This window comes from Microcebus murinus, chromosome 2, assembly GCF_040939455.1.
Source record: "Microcebus murinus isolate Inina chromosome 2, M.murinus_Inina_mat1.0, whole genome shotgun sequence".
NCBI lineage: Eukaryota > Metazoa > Chordata > Mammalia > Primates > Cheirogaleidae > Microcebus > Microcebus murinus.
Window position 1 is genome coordinate 71,091,787 of NC_134105.1, and position 16,920 is coordinate 71,108,706.

Sequence of the window (16,920 nt, forward strand, 5' to 3'; positions counted from 1 at the left end):
GATTTAAAGGCTGATCTCAGTTGGGACTGTTGACCACAACACCTACATATGGCCTCCCCAGGAGGCTTTGACTTCTCACAGGATGGAGGCTGGGTTCTAAGAGTGTTCAGGCTAACAGGGAGTGTTCTAAGAATGTATGGTCATTTTTTTTTTTAACTGCCACAGTGAAAATATTTGTTCTAGGCTTTAAAGAATCTGATGGCTATAGATTTGGAGATTGCATTTTAAGGCCTCAGAAGTAGAATGCTTTACTGATTGCAAAAATGATTTAAAAGTCTGCATAATGGATACTATGAATTGTTTATTAAAATCCATCCTGGCTCCTCTTTTTCAAGAAAAGAATCGTGGCTGGGTCCATGACTACGCAGTCAGAGACTACATTTCTTAGCCTCATTTGATGCTCTGTGTGGTCAAGTGACTACATTCTCACAAACAAATGTGAGCAAAAATGTCTGATTTTGAGCCTGGATCTTAAGACATTGGACATACAATCCTTCATGTTCTTTATTCTTTCTGATAGGGCAGATCATGGCCTTCCTTGACCCCGCTTTAACCAGGTGGCTGAGAATGCTGTAGTGGATGGTAGGGCAGTAAGACAGAAGGAACCTGGGTTCCTGGGTGGCCTCATAGAACAGAGCCAGTCTGATAACTTGGATTGCTTACCTTGTGTAGTCCTTGTGTGATAGAAATAAATTTCTATCGGTGTTCTTTAAGCCATATGAGTTATTACCATAACTCTTAGCTATATCCTATTTAGTCTTTCAGTAATTTCAAAAGCTTCTCTTACTTTGGAACATTTTATGTTATTCTCTCTCCTTGGAAAATTCTTTACCACCTTCTTTTGCCCAGTGAACATGTACCCACTAGTGAGAACTCAGCTTAAGTGTGAAGTACTTAAGAAAGGATTGTCTGACCTGTGTTCAAAGTACTCTGACTTTACCTTCTTAGTTATTATAGCTGTTGTACTAAACTACAAGTTCCATGAAGACAGAAACCAGGTATGCTTTGGTAACCATTATATTCCCAGTGACAGGAAGGAAGAAATTTTCTCTTTCCAAAGAGCATTTTTTTTCTGCATCTTTGTGCACATGGCAGAAAATGTCCTAGAACCACAATACTTCACTCCTCTAGGGCCACCAATTAATCAGCATTTCAATGTTCTGTTTCCAAATTCTTGGAAAGAGAATCTGATTGGCTAAACTTGGATATGGTTAACAGTGGCTCAATCATAGTTTATTGGAAGATCTACATACATTAAGCAGAGTCAACATGGCTACAGAGACTTCTCTGGGAATAGAAGGAATTGTCAGTAAAGTGGATGTGGACGGAGCTGACATCTCCAAAAGTATCTCCTACAGTCACTAGCTGGCTCTCCTGTTCTGTGTTCTTGATTTTGTCTTAACAACCTTGTTCTCAAAATTATCCTCAAAGAGCCCACAAGGGAACAATTTCTGTGAGGAGATTCTTAAGGAAGAGAAGGGTGGTGATTAAGTAGTTTTGACTCAGTCTCCTTGAGTTTTGCCTTTTCCTGGCAGATTCTCTTACTTTGATTACCACTGCTACTTCACTCTGATCTCTTAGAAGAAAGGTTGGGGAGTTCACCCTTCTCTTTTTCTTTTAACACTAGCATCAAAAACAATGATAACACAAAAATACACACACAAAAAACCCTTCCCAATCTGTACTTTTCAAACACTTTACTAAATATTAACGAAGAACAAAACAGAAATAAACAATGTAAGTCAACAAAAAGCGTGACTCACAAAGTAAAGGTTTCTGGTCCTTTCCCTGGATATATAGTTTTAGTCTGATTTTATTGAAATCTAAGGAAAAAGATGACCCCTATCATCAGAATGAACAGCACAGAAAATTGAAAAAAAAAAAGTTAACTCTTCTTGGATTTTTCCTGTAGTATTTGCTCCATCCTAAAAGAGAAATAGGAGATAATGTTTCTAATTATTGTTCATTGAAACTATTTCTATATGCTTGGCCATTTATAATTAAGACCTTTAAAATATCTATGAAAAATTAAAAAATCTGCATAAATAGTGATACAATCCAGAATTTTTTTTTTTTTTTTTTCCTGAGACAGAGTCTCACTCTCTTGCTGGGCTAGAGTGCCATGACATCAGCCTAGCTCACAGCGACCTCAAACTCCTGGGCTCAAGGGATCCTCCTGCCTCAGCCTCCGGGGTAGCTGGGACTACAGGCACACACCACAATGCCCCACTAATTTTTTTCTATTTTTAGTTGTTTGGCTAATTTCTTTCTATTTATAGTAGAGATGGGTCTTGCTCAGGCTGGTCTCGAACTCCTGAGCTCAAGCAATCCTCCTGCCTTGGCCTCCTAAAGAGTGCTAGGATCATAAGCCTGAGCCACCACACACATCTATTTTTTAAACAATTTTTTTAAATGGAAACCAAAAAACATTTTTATTGTTAATATAAATTAGAATGTATCTTGAGGAGAACTATACTTAGAATTCTCTAAAGACATTTTAAATAGGGGCCAAATGCAACTCATCTGAATCAACATGTTTGCATTAAAACTTTTTCAAGTGTGGTTCAGTCTAAGTTTGATTTATGTCCTATTACTTTTTTTCCTCCTGAACAGAGACTGTGAGCTGGGTAGAAGCTTTTAGCTCAATTTGCTGTTTAAACTATCATTTTCCAGATTATCAAGTAGCTTTTATACTGTGTTGACCTCTGTTTTGTGTTGTACTACTTTCCCCAGCAAAACTAAGCTCGGAAATAATTCTTATATAACTTTTAAAACTTTGTATATATGTTGTTTACATTTACATGTGAAATGTAAAATTAAAATTATTATCAATACTTGTTTTAGCATTAGAAATATGTAAAACAAAGTCTTTTTCTACAGTAAAAATTTGAAGGAGTATAACTCTTTAATTTAAATGAGAATTCTTTTTTAAAGTTCTTATAGTAGTATGGTGTAGGTTAAGATAAGCATTAGTGGTGATTAGAAGACTTGGGTTTTAGTCTCCATCACTGTCACTAAGTCTTAATAATAATGTTGTCTTGCTCCTAATTAACTAAGTAAACTATGCCGTATTTCTTTTCTGCCTATAAAAGGTTAGACATTTTCAGTCTCTTCTACTTCTAAAATTTCATGGTTCTGAAATGTGACCATTTTCTCTCATATCTAAATTAATTTTTACAAAGACTACACATCGACTTCTTTTAAGCCCTTGCACAACTCTTAATTCTACCCTTATTAATCACCTACTATGTATTATATGTTACCAAGTAGTCACGTTAGCTCTAACGTTATCATACCAATGAAAGTTGGCTTTTTCCTTTCCAGAGGTTGATTCCGCCCCACTCACCTTTAAATTCAGTTAAAACAATTCAAGAAGCCAGCTAATTAAATTCTTAGCTCAGTATAGCTCCCCAGCACAAATCACAGTGCTGCCATACAGCGCTCGAGGAAAAGGCATCTTAAAGGCTGTGCATTAAAAAGTTGCCAGGGATTCTTGAAAAGTACAGAGCACACACCAGTTCCGCCAGCTGTGCACCTTACTGGTTGAGAAGGCGCGCTGGGGGTGAGGGCGAGCAAAAGCCAAGATTATTAATACTCTGGGTTGAGGGTGAGCGAGAGAGCAAGGGCATAATCTATAAAATAGGAGTCCCGAAAAAGCTCTTTGGGTTGTAGAGATTAGACAAGGGCCTGTTTAAATTCGGCCCAAACTTCGGCAAGAAAAGACAAGGTGGAACTGGGAAAAAAACAAACTAAAAAACCCCTGAAAAACAACAGCGAGCAGGCTCCCCAGTTCTAGCGTTCACCGCGGAGCCGTTAAACGCAGTAGGAAAGTGGGCGTGTGTTTTCGTGTTCTTCCCGCCTCCCCAGAGACGCGGGCCCAGTCCTTTCCCCTCATTTTCACCCCTGCCGGGTCCAATGGCTGCCCCCGCCGAGAAGCCGGGTCGGAAGCCGCCCCGCCCCCGGCGCCGCGCCCGTGCTGGGGTCTCCTCCGCCCCACCTCCTCCGCCCGGCGAGAGGCGGTGGCTGCGGCCGTCACGTGTGCTGGCAGCCGCCAAGTGAGGCCGCTTTTGCGACGCGGTGACAGCCAAATGGTGCGACAGGAGGAGCTGCAGCCGCGGCCGCTGCGCCCCGCACGGAGAGGGTTGAGGCGGCTCCTGGCGTCGCCCGGAGGGAGCGACTAAGCGAACCGTCCGGCGCCGGCGGCGGCGGGCAGGCGGGCGGCGAGAGGGAGCCCGCTACGAGTGCCCTCGCTCCCCGCCGCTCTCGATGAACCCGGCGGAATAAGCCGCGCCTCCAGCAGGGGCTGCGCCTGCCATGAATCCCTAGGTTTTTTTTCCTTTCTCTCCCTGCTCCTCACCCCCACCCCGAGTCCCGTCCCGCCTTCTCCCGTCGCCAGCGGCGGCCGCGTCCAGGTGCGGAGTCCAGAGCGCAGCGCAATGGCGTCCAACCCCGAACGGGGGGATATTCTGCTCACGGAGCTGCAGGTAAGGGCTGCGGCCCGGGCAGGACGCGCCGGTAGAGGAGACAGGGAGAAAGTCTGGCGCGGGGTCGGGGGCGGAGGGAAGCTCTGCGGCCGCCGCGCCCCTGGCCCGCTAAGTGCGGAAACTCGGGGATGTCACTCGGGAACCGCTTCCCCTGGGAGCCGGACCCTCTCCCCTGCCAAAGCCTTGGCCTGCCACCTCTTTAATTTGATTCTACCTACCAGAGGGGACCCTATCTCTGCTGGCTGCCTATGCTGCAGCAAGAGTGTGCTCTCCGCCGTCCCCGGAGCGGCCACCTCGCCGCCCCCTCCCCCTGGTGTCAGATCTGCCCGCGAAAGCCCCTGCGGCCCCCTCCCTCCGCCTGGTCGGGCCTCGCCCCGCCTTTCCACTGTACACCGCTCCTTAAACTCCTTTGAATGACTCCCAGGCTGTTTTCTCGATCCTCCCCTTCCCCTCAGACTTCGCACAAAGAGCGCCCCCATAACTTCCAGCCCCTAGACAAGTTTTCTTTCTTTTTTTTTTTTTTTAAACTAGTCCCACCCAACGCTTGCTTCACTTCACCAGCTCCCTTCAGGTGATTGAGTTTCTTTCCTCTAGTTTGAGGGCTTTTTTTTTTCTTTTTTAGCAAGTGATAGATGTATAGTCCATTTCTCTGCTACCCTGCTCAGATCCGGAAGCTCAGATGCTGATGATTTTCAGACTTTCATTTTCCCTCCCATTTGAACACCAAAGAAAGAGCTACAGAAGTTGTTTACAAATGAGAAAGCAGTCAACTTACGGACAACATTGGGCACCACATGTCTGCAAATGATAACAAAATAGATCCCTTAATTACTTAAGTTCATGTCGAGTAGCAATACTGTTCTTTACCATTTACAGCTAAATATCTGTTGATGTGGGCACGATTTTTGTTTTTAGATCTCTGGTGTACGAGGGGACTTAAGCTACCCTGTAGGGTTTATTTTTCATTACTTTGGAGTATTCCAGGGATGTTTACATCTTAATTTTAACAGATGTTAAAATTTCATGGCTTTTTAAACTTGGTTTGTTTTAATATAGTTATCTTTTAGCAACTCGAAGATTGGAGATGGGAATTAAGAGGAAAAAATGCTTGCATTTCTTGTGGGTTGGGCAGTTATTATTATTTTTTTTTAAAGATAATCTAGAAACCCTGAAGGGTTGATTCTTGATGACAGAGTGAAATACTGCACCTGCATCTAAATTTCTTGTTTGAACGCATTTTTCAATTGATCCCTATATAAGTTTGGTTATTGTGCAATCAGATGTAACCTTGAAAGCATTGCTATAATGCTTGATATTTCCTCCACAAACGATGTACATTCCTTCAACAATGTACATCAGTGCACTGTTGCAAATTTGGAATCCTTTGGAAATGCAAAGCTGATTTCATATGACTGAAAATGTTGCTATGTAGTATTTTAATTACAGTTGGCTTTTTATAAGCAAGTCTTACAGCACACTACATTTGCTAAGTGAATGGAATTTATTATTTTATTAATTTACATGAACTTTTAAAATAAAGATGATTTGAGGCACAGTGAGTGTACATTGCTAGTATTGAAAATGAAAAGCATACTTTGGTTTTGACTGAGAAAAAGACACTACAATAACAGGGGCATTTTTCTTTTGATTTGAGTGGTGTTAGAATTATAAAGTATTTGGTTTTGTATTTTATGGAAAGTTGGCATAAAAGACACGTTAGCACTGGAATTAAAAATGTTTTCATGTGTATTAAAATACAACTTTTAGGATCTTTTAATAAGATCAGTTTGGCAATAACAAGGAAGCAAGTCTAAGAAATTTTAAATATGAGGACTTAAAAGTGGGACTGAAGTAGGGGAATACTTAATCTGAAGTTAGACTTTTAAATAAGCTGAAATATAACCTCTTCCAGAAAAAGACTGGTCCTTATTAAGTGTTACTTTATAGGTTGTCATGTATATTCAGGGCATTTTTTTTGGTTGGACTAGCACTTCTAATAAAAGATATTACACTTAAACTTTATCACGTTTATTAAAATATTTGAGGATATTATTTATATCAGCGCATAAGTAATCATCATAAAATTTGCTTCACCAGGTATATTCATCGATTCAAACATTTTTATTATTTCATTTGGTCCTGAAACTAGTGTATAGTAACCAAATATTTATCAAACTTGTTTTGAGAATCAGTTTCTTAAAAAGCTCCTAAATTGTTTGAATTTAGTTGCAAAATTGTTTAATATGAAGTTCTTAATGCTTCTCTGCCATTATGGATTTTAAGTATTTAAAAAGTAAGTTCTATAGCCAGTTTTAAAATGTATATAATAGTTAAAAACTGTTACTTTGCTATATATCTTGTCTCAGGAATACTTGTTTCACTCTGAAAGTTACATATTTCAATCTAATTTTAACAAAATACCTATTTATTTAAAAACATCCAGCTTTTCATTATTTCTTCAAATTATGTGGCAGAGTTTGAAATACTTTACTACTTGAGCTGGAATTGATTTATTAAAAGGCTTTGGTTGTGAAAAGACAAAACTAAGAAAATGTAGAACTGCAGTATTCTGTCTTAATTACTGTAATAGTTCTATAACTATTTCTAACATTTTGCTAATAATTTACAAGGAAGCATTAATAAAATACACACAAACTGTGATGGCCAGAGGCTTCAGGGTCTGAGTAAGAATATTTCTTGTAGTAAAAATAAAAATAGGCTGTTTAAAAATGTAAACTTAATTGGCAATTTCTAATTTTTATCTTTGATAGCTAATTTGTTATGTTGTATTCTCTTATTTTTTATTTGAAGTGTAACTTAGCGAGATACTTTTGTGAGGCTGAATAAACTGAAGTTTATTTCCAAGGAAACTAGATTAATGAAAACTATAAAGAATCTCAAAATGAAAAATGTTGATTACAACGGTAATTTTGTAAAATGCAGAACCAAATATTGAGCAACATGCTAGTAAAGTTACCTTGTTGATCATTGGAGATTCATCATAGTCATCAAAGTGCCCAATAATTTGTTGCGCTGGGAATCTTAAATTCCATTCTGAGCAGAATTTATTTAGGGAGAGGTAACTCACTGAAGTAAAAAGTTGAATAGTTAGCCTTTAATTATAGGTGTTAATTTCAACAGACAGTTATGGAGTATCTACCAAAGCTATATTGGAGGATGATATAAAGATGATAAGATACATTTTTCCTTTCTAGAAGAGAGTACAAGTAATATTTGTACTAGAAGAGAATTATAAGAGAGTACAGGCCGGGCGTGGTGGCTCACGCCTGTAATCCTAGCACTCTGGAAGGCTGAGGTGGGAGGATCGCTCAAGGTCCGGAGTTCAAGACAAGCCTGAGCAAGAGTGAGACCCCATCTCTACTAAAAATAGAAAGAAATTAGCTGGACAAATAGAAAAAATTAGCTGGACATGGTGTCACATGCCTGTATTCCCAGCTTCTCGGGAGGCTGAGGCAGAAGTATTGCGAGAGACTGGGAGTTTGAGGTTGCTGTGAGCTAGCCTGACACCCTGGCACTCTAGCCCAGGCAACAGAAAAAGACTCTGTCTCAAAAAATAATAATAATAATAAAATAAGAGAGTAGAAATTTTTTGATTATATGGGCTGCATGACGGACTTTGTACTTAGCATCCTATACACCTTATTTGATCTTCACAATGATCCAATAAGGTAGATGTTATTTCCATTTTATGGATCAGGAAACTAAGTTCAAGAATGTAAAGTCAATTGCTGATGGTCTTTTGAGTCTGAGTTTGAACTCAAGTCTATATGTATCCCATTATACCATTCTTTTTGGCTCTGTGGAACCATAAATGTTTTGCATTTCAATGTTGTGTGAACTTTCTAAAAATTGGCTAAAAATGTAGTTAACCAGACTTAACTTTAACATAAGCTTTATGCTACTTGTTAGCTCTCTCTATAATAAGGAAAAATGATTCCCACATTCTATTTGGTAGTCTGTAATTTAGCACTGTTTTATTGCTGTAAATACGGTGTAATATTCCACAAAGAATAACAGTACATATAATCTTTTTACTGGCTTTCCTCATTTAACAATTACTGTTTTGGATAATGGTGTCAAATGTTTGCCCAGAATGTCCCAAAAGATTTGGCATTTCTATGTAGAGTGTCCAAACTTTGCTTTAAAATTTTAAGCAAAATTTTAGCTCTCGTGTAACCCAGCTCTTCATTTAACACTTAGTAGGTACGCAATACATTGATGAGAAGGTTCAATTTGTTGCTAGTATAAGGAATGTCTTGACTGTCTTAAGCGAAGTTCATTATAATAATTGACAAATGAAAGTACTTAGTTTTCTTTAATTTACATTTCTAATCCCAGCTCCCAAAAATATTCCCTTGAAAAATACAAAAGGGATTTGGGTAGTAATGTTACACCTACCTACAGCCCACTGGTATTTTACTCATCTGATAGGAAATTAGGAGGTGGCATCTAATTTTGCAATGGTATTGAAAAGTGGAAGATGTGACTTGGGAGAATTATTTTTTAGAGTGGTTTGGGGAGAATGTAGTATGAGAATGTAAGCAGGTGGATAAGACAGGTTTTTCTTTTTTTCAAATTATAAACATAATGCATGTTTATTGTTGAAAATCTGGAAAATGCAGAAAAGCACAAAAGAACGTAAGAGTTGCTCATAGTTCTGTCAGGTAACTAACAAACTTCTAACCTAAAAGTCCCATGGCTTCAGAGTCTACTTTCTCTATTTTTTTTCTTCCATATCTCATTTTACTTATTAGAATTTTTAAGAAAAATGAGGTTCAGAGAGTTTTAAGATAGAAATAGCTATAGTTTAAAAATTTTTTTTCTAGCTACTGGTTCTAGATAAGTGGATCTAATTATAATTAACCTATTAACTTTTTTATCACAAAGTGTTTTGATTTTGAGTCATTGTTTTGTAACACGGTTAAGAAAAATACAATATGGATTTAGTAATAGACCAGAATGATAAGTAGCAACAAGTCTTTGAACAGTAAATCAATACAGAGTGGTTTTTCAGAGTTAGATTTCATTACTGCTACTGTGACTACTGCAATGTTTATAACTTGCAACATATACTTTACTGAATTAGGCATATTAAATAACTTGCTTGATATTATTTATTGACTAGGTAAAAGTCTCTGTGCTAAAATTAGTGTTATTAAATGATGGCTCTGAAATGGATCATGTTTTCCTATCATCTCTCATTAGTGTAATAGAGATTAGATCTAGTCTCCTGCAACTTCTGCCATTCACATGTCATCAGTATTGAAATAGGGAGAGGTAGGGGCACCTTCCAGACATTATCTATTTACGCCAGGGCTTAGCATCTGATTCCTTGGGTTGTTTTTCTGCCTTTCAAGTTTGACAATGGTAAATTTTTGTGTCATTCATCAGGATATTCTCATGTCTACTTTTAAACAAATGCAGAAAGTGAAATAATAGTTTGTAAAGATTACTGTCACTTAAAATAATGTTAGTTGCATAACCGTAAGTGATATTTGAATAAAACACTTAATTCCGCATCGTTTCCTAGTAAAACGTACTGTTGAATGATTATCAAATGTCTATTATTTCAAAAACCAAATTTACTCTAACTAGAATAAAATATGACATTTAATATGATTAACTTTTGATGTATAGCAGGGTTCAAATTTGACAACAAAGTTAGAAAGTTAAAAACTAGTTAAAGCTTTAAAAAGATATTTAAAATTTAGAATGGAAAAAATATACTGATTAAAAAAGTAATTTCTAATACCTTAGTAAAGTAGATATAGAGAATCTTTATTTTGATCCATGTCTAAAGTTTCTCTTCATTTTATCTTATATAATCTTATTTGAAAGTAGCTTTGTTACTATATTTGGTTTTTTGCAATCTCAAAAAAATTAAATTTGTGTTACATTATGTACATAAATATTGTCTATAAAAAGTTAAGAACAGGAAAGGCTGGGAAGAGTGTACTTGATAATAAACACCTTAAATTTAAAGGTGAATGTTGAAGTCCCACATAAAGATGAGCTCATACACAAGAATTATGTAATAGATATTAATATTAGAATTTATTCTAGATATTTGGCAGTGATCACTTTATCTAATTGGTGAAAGCTTTATTGCCCTGGCCCACAACTATCTTAATTTATTGGAAACTAGTTATGACAGAATTTGGAATTTATTTTTGATTGTTGAAGACATATTTAGCCACATACTACATGTGCTGAATATCTCATATTTTATATATTAATCATACTGTTTTCCCTTCCCTATAGTTGCCACCTTAGAGATTCTCTAAGAAGGTGATTGTTCTCCGATTTCAGAATTTTCATTGAATAAATTTCATGCAACTTGTGGATTTTTTCTTTTATTAAACTTTAGGTATACTGCATTAGATTTGTCATTATAATAAGTACTCATGGACCACCACTCCTCCTGCCAAAAAAAAAAAAAAAAAAGCTAGGAACTTAACCTACTTATAGTTTTCCTCTAGCCCATCCCACTACCCCACCTTGTGAACCCAGGGAATCATCATCTTGAGTCCTGTGTTCATTCTCTTCCTTAAACAGTAGTCCCCCCCTTATCTGCAGTTTCAGTTACCAGTGGTCAACTGTGGTCCCAAAATAGGTGAGTATAGTATAGTAATACAAGATATCTTGAGAGAGACAGATAACCACATTCACATAGCTTTTATTACAGTATATTGTTGTTCTATTTTATTATTAGTTATTTTTAATCTGTTACTATACCTAGTTTATAAATTAAGCTTTAGAATATAGGACATATAGAAAAAAACGTACTATATATAGGGTTCAGTATTATCCACAATTTCAAGTATCCCCTGGGGGTCTTGGAGCTTATCCTCTATAGACAAGGTGAGACTACTGTGTATACTTTTGTTGGATGTATAATCTTAAAAGTTTTTAGTTTTTATATAACTGTTGAATATGATTTTTTCTAACTTGATTTTTCACCTATTAAAACTAAGATTTATCCATATTATTGCATGTTGTTGTAGTCATTCATTTTAATTGCTGTATAATATTTCAGAGTGAGATATTTATTAACTCTCCCAATGTTGGATATTTGGATATTTATCCACTCTCCCGTGTTGTGCAGTTATTTTCTGGTTTTTGTAATTGTAAATAAAGATACTATGGACACTTTCCATGTTTCCTATAAATGTCAGAGTTTCTATTGATTATATACTTAGAGGTAGAATTGCTTCTTCATGGGGTAGGTAAATGCTCAGTTTAAGAGACGATGTAGAACTTCCAATATGATCGTACCAGTTTGTATTCTTATCTGTAATATATAAGAGATAAAAGATCTTTTGGTTATCCATCCTCTCTAACACTTGATTCTGTCTTTTTAATTTTTATCAATCAAAAGGGTGTAAAATGTATCATGGTCTTGATGTGCATTTTCGTATAATAATTATCACTGATGTAGAACATTTCTTTTTGTGTTTCCTGTGTTTCTTTCTTCTTTAGTGAAATTCTTGTTTATGTCTCTTGCCTATTTTTCTGTTTTTCTTATCTATTTATAAGAATTCTTTATATCAATCATCTCTGTATATTGTGAATATCTTCTCACAGTTTCTAACTTGTCTTTTTCATTTTTTTAGAGGGCTGTGTGGGAGGGACAATTTTAAATGTTTTAGCTTTCTTGGCAAATATCCAGAATTATTTATACCATTATGATCAGATAAGCTTGTATTTAAAATCTATTGTATATTTGGTATAAAAAGGGTAAAGTGACACAGTTTATGTCCAGTGGATTTGTAAAGTATCTAAATGAATAACCATAGAAAGTTGTATACAATATTATGTCACTACATATTAGTCATTCAAACGCCAGTTGACTCAGAGTAAATTTAGAAGCAAAGAAATAACAAAATTATACATATAAATAGTGCTCATTTCCTGATTTTATATCTCTTTGATGCAAACTATTTATTAGCAATTAATAATATTCTTTGGTTGAAGGGCAGTATACTCCAAGTATAGGATTATGTGAGTCAGTTATTTGTATAGCATGCCAAAAAGTACTGTAGTTGATCACATTTAATGTTGGATGTAAAACAGAAAATATTAATCTACTCTTGCACAATTTATTAGTGGTTACAAACCTAAAATCATACTTGCAGTTTGTCATTGCTGTGGCATCTTTTGATGAACATTTCTTAATATTAGTGAAATCAGATTTGTCCCTCTTTTTATCATACAGTAATTCCTCAATGTTGTCGATAGGTTGTGGAAACTGGCACTTTAAGTGAAACGATGTGCAGCAGGTCTAATGTTCAACATTGCTTTGTTATAACATCATTTCCTTATAACATTGATAAGAAAAAAATAATTGTTTTCTTTATACATTGTTTCGCTTACAGAGTTTCCAAGGACCTATTGACCTATTAAGTGAGGACTCACTGTAATTACTTGTCATACCTTGTTTAAGAAATTATTCTTTATGCTTGGTTTAAAAGATAGTCACCTATGTTTTCTGCTAAGAATTTTGAAGTTTTATTTTTTACATTTAAGTCAATCCATCTGGAGTTGTTTTTTAATAGGCTTTATTTTTTTAGAGCAGTTTTAGGTTCACAGCAAAAGTGAGAGGAAGATGCACAGGTTTCCCAAATGCCTGCTGCCCTTCCCTATGCATTATTGGCATGTCTCACTCGAGTAGTATATTTGTCACAATTGATTAGCCTACACTGACACATCATTATCACCCAGAGTCCATAGTTTACATTAGGGTTCACTCTTGGTGTTGTACATTCTATGGGTTTATACAAAAATATAATGACATGTTCACCCTAATAGTATCATGAGAGTAGTATCAATACACTAAGAATGCTCTGTGCTCTACCTATTCATCCTTCCCTCCCTTCCAGCCCCTGGCAACCCCTGATCTTTTTACTGTTTCCATAGTTTTGCCTTTTCAAGAATGTCATATAGTTGGAGTCATCCAGTATGTTAGCCTTTTCAGATTGACTTCTTTCACTTAGTAATATGCATTTAAGTTTCCTCTATGTGTTGTCATGGCTTGATAACTCATTTCTTTTTAGTGCTGAATAATATTCCATTGTCTGTATGTAACTACAGTTTATTTATTAACTTACTGAAGGACATCTTGGTTGCTTCTGAGTTTTGGCAATTATGAATGGAACTGCTCTAAATGTCTGTGTGCAAGATTTTGTGTGGACACAACTTTTCAACTCCTTTGGGTAAATACTAAGGAGTCCAGTTGTTACATTGTATGGTAAGAATATGTTCAGTTTTTTAAGAAACTGCCAAATTGTCCTCCAGAGTGGCTGTATCATTTTGTATTCTTACCAGCAATGAATAAGTTTCTGGTGCCTCACGCCTATAATCCTAGCTCTCCGGGAGGCCAAGACAGGTAGATCACTCAAGGTCAGGAGTTCAAAACCAGCCTGAGCAAGAGCGAGACACCGTCTCTACTAAAAATACAAAGAAATTAATTGGCCAACTAAAAATATATAGAAAAAATTAGCCGGGCATGGTGGCGTATGCCTGTAGTCCCAGCTACTTAGGAGGCTGAGGCAGGAGGATTGCTTGAGCCCAGGAATTTGAGGTTGCTGTGAGCTAGGCTGATGCCACAGCACTCTAGCCAGGGCAACAGAGTGAGACTGTGTCTTAAAATAAATAAAAAAAATAAGAGTTTCTTTTACTCCATGTACTCTCCCACATTTGATGTTGAGAGTATTATGGATTTTGGCCATTCTAATAGGCTTGTAGTGGTATTTCATTTATTTAATAGAGTTGATTTTTGAATATGGAGAAAGGTCATGAGTTATATTTTAATGTTTAAACATTATTTTGAGATTTATATCAAAGTTCATTATAATGTCAATTTAAAATAGAGCACTTTTCATGTAGGACAGACATGTCTGAATAGCCTTATTTAATTTTTGCGAGTTAGAGTTAAGATTATGTCATAGTACGTTATGTGATGAACTATAATTGAAGTTATCCTTACTTAGCTCATCAGTCACTCACTTTTTCCTTATATCAACTTATAGTTCTTCCATTTTTTCATTTTATCTCCTGAAGACTTGGGGTCAGTAAAGGTGATCTTTTACTTATCTCTTGTTGACATCCATCACATTCCCCAGATGTGACTCAAACTTTTTATACTTCCTTCTGTCATGCAATCTGTCCTGCTTCTTTGCTTACAGCAAATCACTCAGTTTGTCACTGCCTTTACTTAATGATATGTAGGATTCAACCATGTGAGTTTTCTCAACTTTCCTTCTTTACTTTAAAATTTTCTGGAATTTTAGCCATCTTTTTTTTTCCCCCTACTGAATTTTAAGGAAAAAGTATTTCACCTTGCTAAGGCTATACTTTCCTGCACTTATGTATGAGACAGAAGTCTGACTTCTGTCTCAATTATTTTGTTGAAATTATTTTCTGAAATACATCAGTGACCTGGTCCTTCTAGTCCGGAGGCAATTGACGCAGCTTCAGCTTTCTGAAACTGTTGTTTAAATTAAGCTTCAAGGACTCTGTACAATATTGGTTACTTTTCATCATACCTGCCTCTATTTGCTACTATTGCATTTTTTTTTTTGATAACTCCTTTTCTACTTTAAATGTTCCACGTGTTTCTGGCCGATTTCTCCTTTAATGTATTCTTCTGATTAACCGTCAGAATCTGATTAACCCCAACACCTTGTTTTGTAAGAGTTGAAGAGAATGGAAACCCATTTAAATTAGCTAAAGCAGAAATTGTATTTATTGGAAAGCTACAGGGACATATCATTTAACCTAAGAGTAAGATGTATAGCCAGCTCTCATGAGTACTAAACAGGAAACTGGATCTTTTCTGTCTTTCTAAAGCTACATGTTCTCTTTTCTATTCTTTTTTAAGTATGTATACCTGCTTTATATTTCCTCTGTTTACTGATTCTCTTTGCTTTCCTTGCATGTGGCTCCCAAGTGGCACTTCTAACTTCTGAATTTAACTCCAAAAGGCCAATGCCCACAGCTAACTAACTGACTTACTCTGTGTCACAATTCTAAATTCTTGGTTGAGAAAATTTGATTGGCCCTCCTCAGTCAGTGGAACATGCATCCTCATCCAGTCAACTCATCCAGTCAATGGAGATAAGGAGTTCTCTGGTATCAGTATGGTTCCAAGAACTCTCCTATGAGGTAGGGTTAGGAACTGTTCTCTGAGAAAGGAGTATAGGTTGGGAAGCACTTCTGCTTAAACACTTTCAGTAATTTTCCATTGATTATAAAATAATCTATATTAGACCTTCCATCATCCAGCCCCTATCAATTCTTTCAGATTTTTTTCCCCTATGTGTCTTACACTCTGGAGTATTAGACTATTTGCAAGTCTTTGAACCACACTGCTTTTTTTTACCCCTGTATCTTTGCATATTCTCTTTGTAGTATGAAGAATACAAATATTGCTTGTCTGCCTGAATAGCATTTGACAAATTGGACAGTCCTTAAAATTCTGATGAGAAAAATACATTTATTGAATATATGAATATATTCATATATAATCAAGAAAAACTATGATATATTTTTGATGAAGAAATTTAGTGATTGGTTATGTAACATTTCGCTCCATTTGCAAATTAGCCTATTTTCCATTTTGTAGCTTCTTTTATTAAATATATCACTTAGTATGGTAATTAATTGTTAAATTATATATGTCTCTACCACTTTCAAGACAGAAACTAGGTCTTACTCATTTTTATTTCCCTAGCAACTGGCATACGGCTTATGCTTCATAAATGCTTGAATAAGTAAATGAACAGATTCTTTTTATTCTATGACCAAGCTGTCAAACCTGACTTTTCTAAATTTCTAAAGGCTGTCCTTCTTCCTCTTCCTCTAGTTGCCCATGCTAGAAATTTGCTGGTCACTTTTATTTTACTACTGCGTCAGCCTCTTCGGTTGCTTCTTCTACTTATATATCTTGAATTCATTCATTACTTTGCCACTGTCCAAGAATGGGCCCTCATTGTCATTTGGATGATTATAATATTTTGATATTTTACCTCTTCCTCTTTAGTCTTGTTCTGTTTTTATTTAGGCTATGTACTGCTGCTAGGTTCAGAAGTTGTCCTTAGCATTCAGTGACTCATTACTGCCTATGGGATATATTTCTAATTCCTTAGCTAGGCAATCCAAGCTGTCATTGTTGGAGCCCTAACATACTTTTCATTCTTAACTCTTACTTGTGTAAGCAGCTTATTTTTCAGGCACACCGTGATTAGTAATTTTTCTTCCCTTATACACTTGCTATATTCTGTCAGCTGGAATGCTGCTTTAAAGCCAAATTCAAATTCTGCTTTTTATTGATACTTTTTTCCTTATTTTCCCCTACTCATGTCCAACCTCTCCTCAAAATTTAAATAGGATATTTTCTATGTCACCACATTTATCA

The 16,920-nt window shown here is 36.3% G+C and overlaps 1 protein-coding gene and 1 long non-coding RNA gene across 4 annotated transcripts in view; one reads left to right on the forward strand and one right to left on the reverse strand.

The window, feature by feature from the left end:
* Positions 1–1,671: 1,671 nt before the first annotated feature.
* LOC142866425 (uncharacterized) lies at positions 1,672–4,019 on the reverse strand. Its single transcript, XR_012916410.1, has 2 exons — positions 3,347–4,019; positions 1,672–1,925 (listed from the first exon to the last, which is right to left on the reverse strand). It is a non-coding gene; the product is annotated as an uncharacterized LOC142866425 (long non-coding RNA).
* Positions 4,020–4,041: 22 nt separating this feature from the next.
* The window catches only part of PKN2 (protein kinase N2), a 137,977-nt gene continuing 125,098 nt past the window's right edge, over positions 4,042–16,920 (forward strand). For 2 of the 3 annotated variants that reach the window (XM_012749242.2, XM_012749243.2), the window contains exon 1: positions 4,043–4,484. In XM_012749242.2, the coding sequence (XP_012604696.2) occupies positions 4,437–4,484 (48 nt within the window). In that variant the 5' untranslated portion in view covers positions 4,043–4,436. Of the gene's footprint in view, positions 4,485–16,920 lie in introns of all 3 variants that reach the window. The other variant, XM_075999779.1, reaches the window with a different exon arrangement.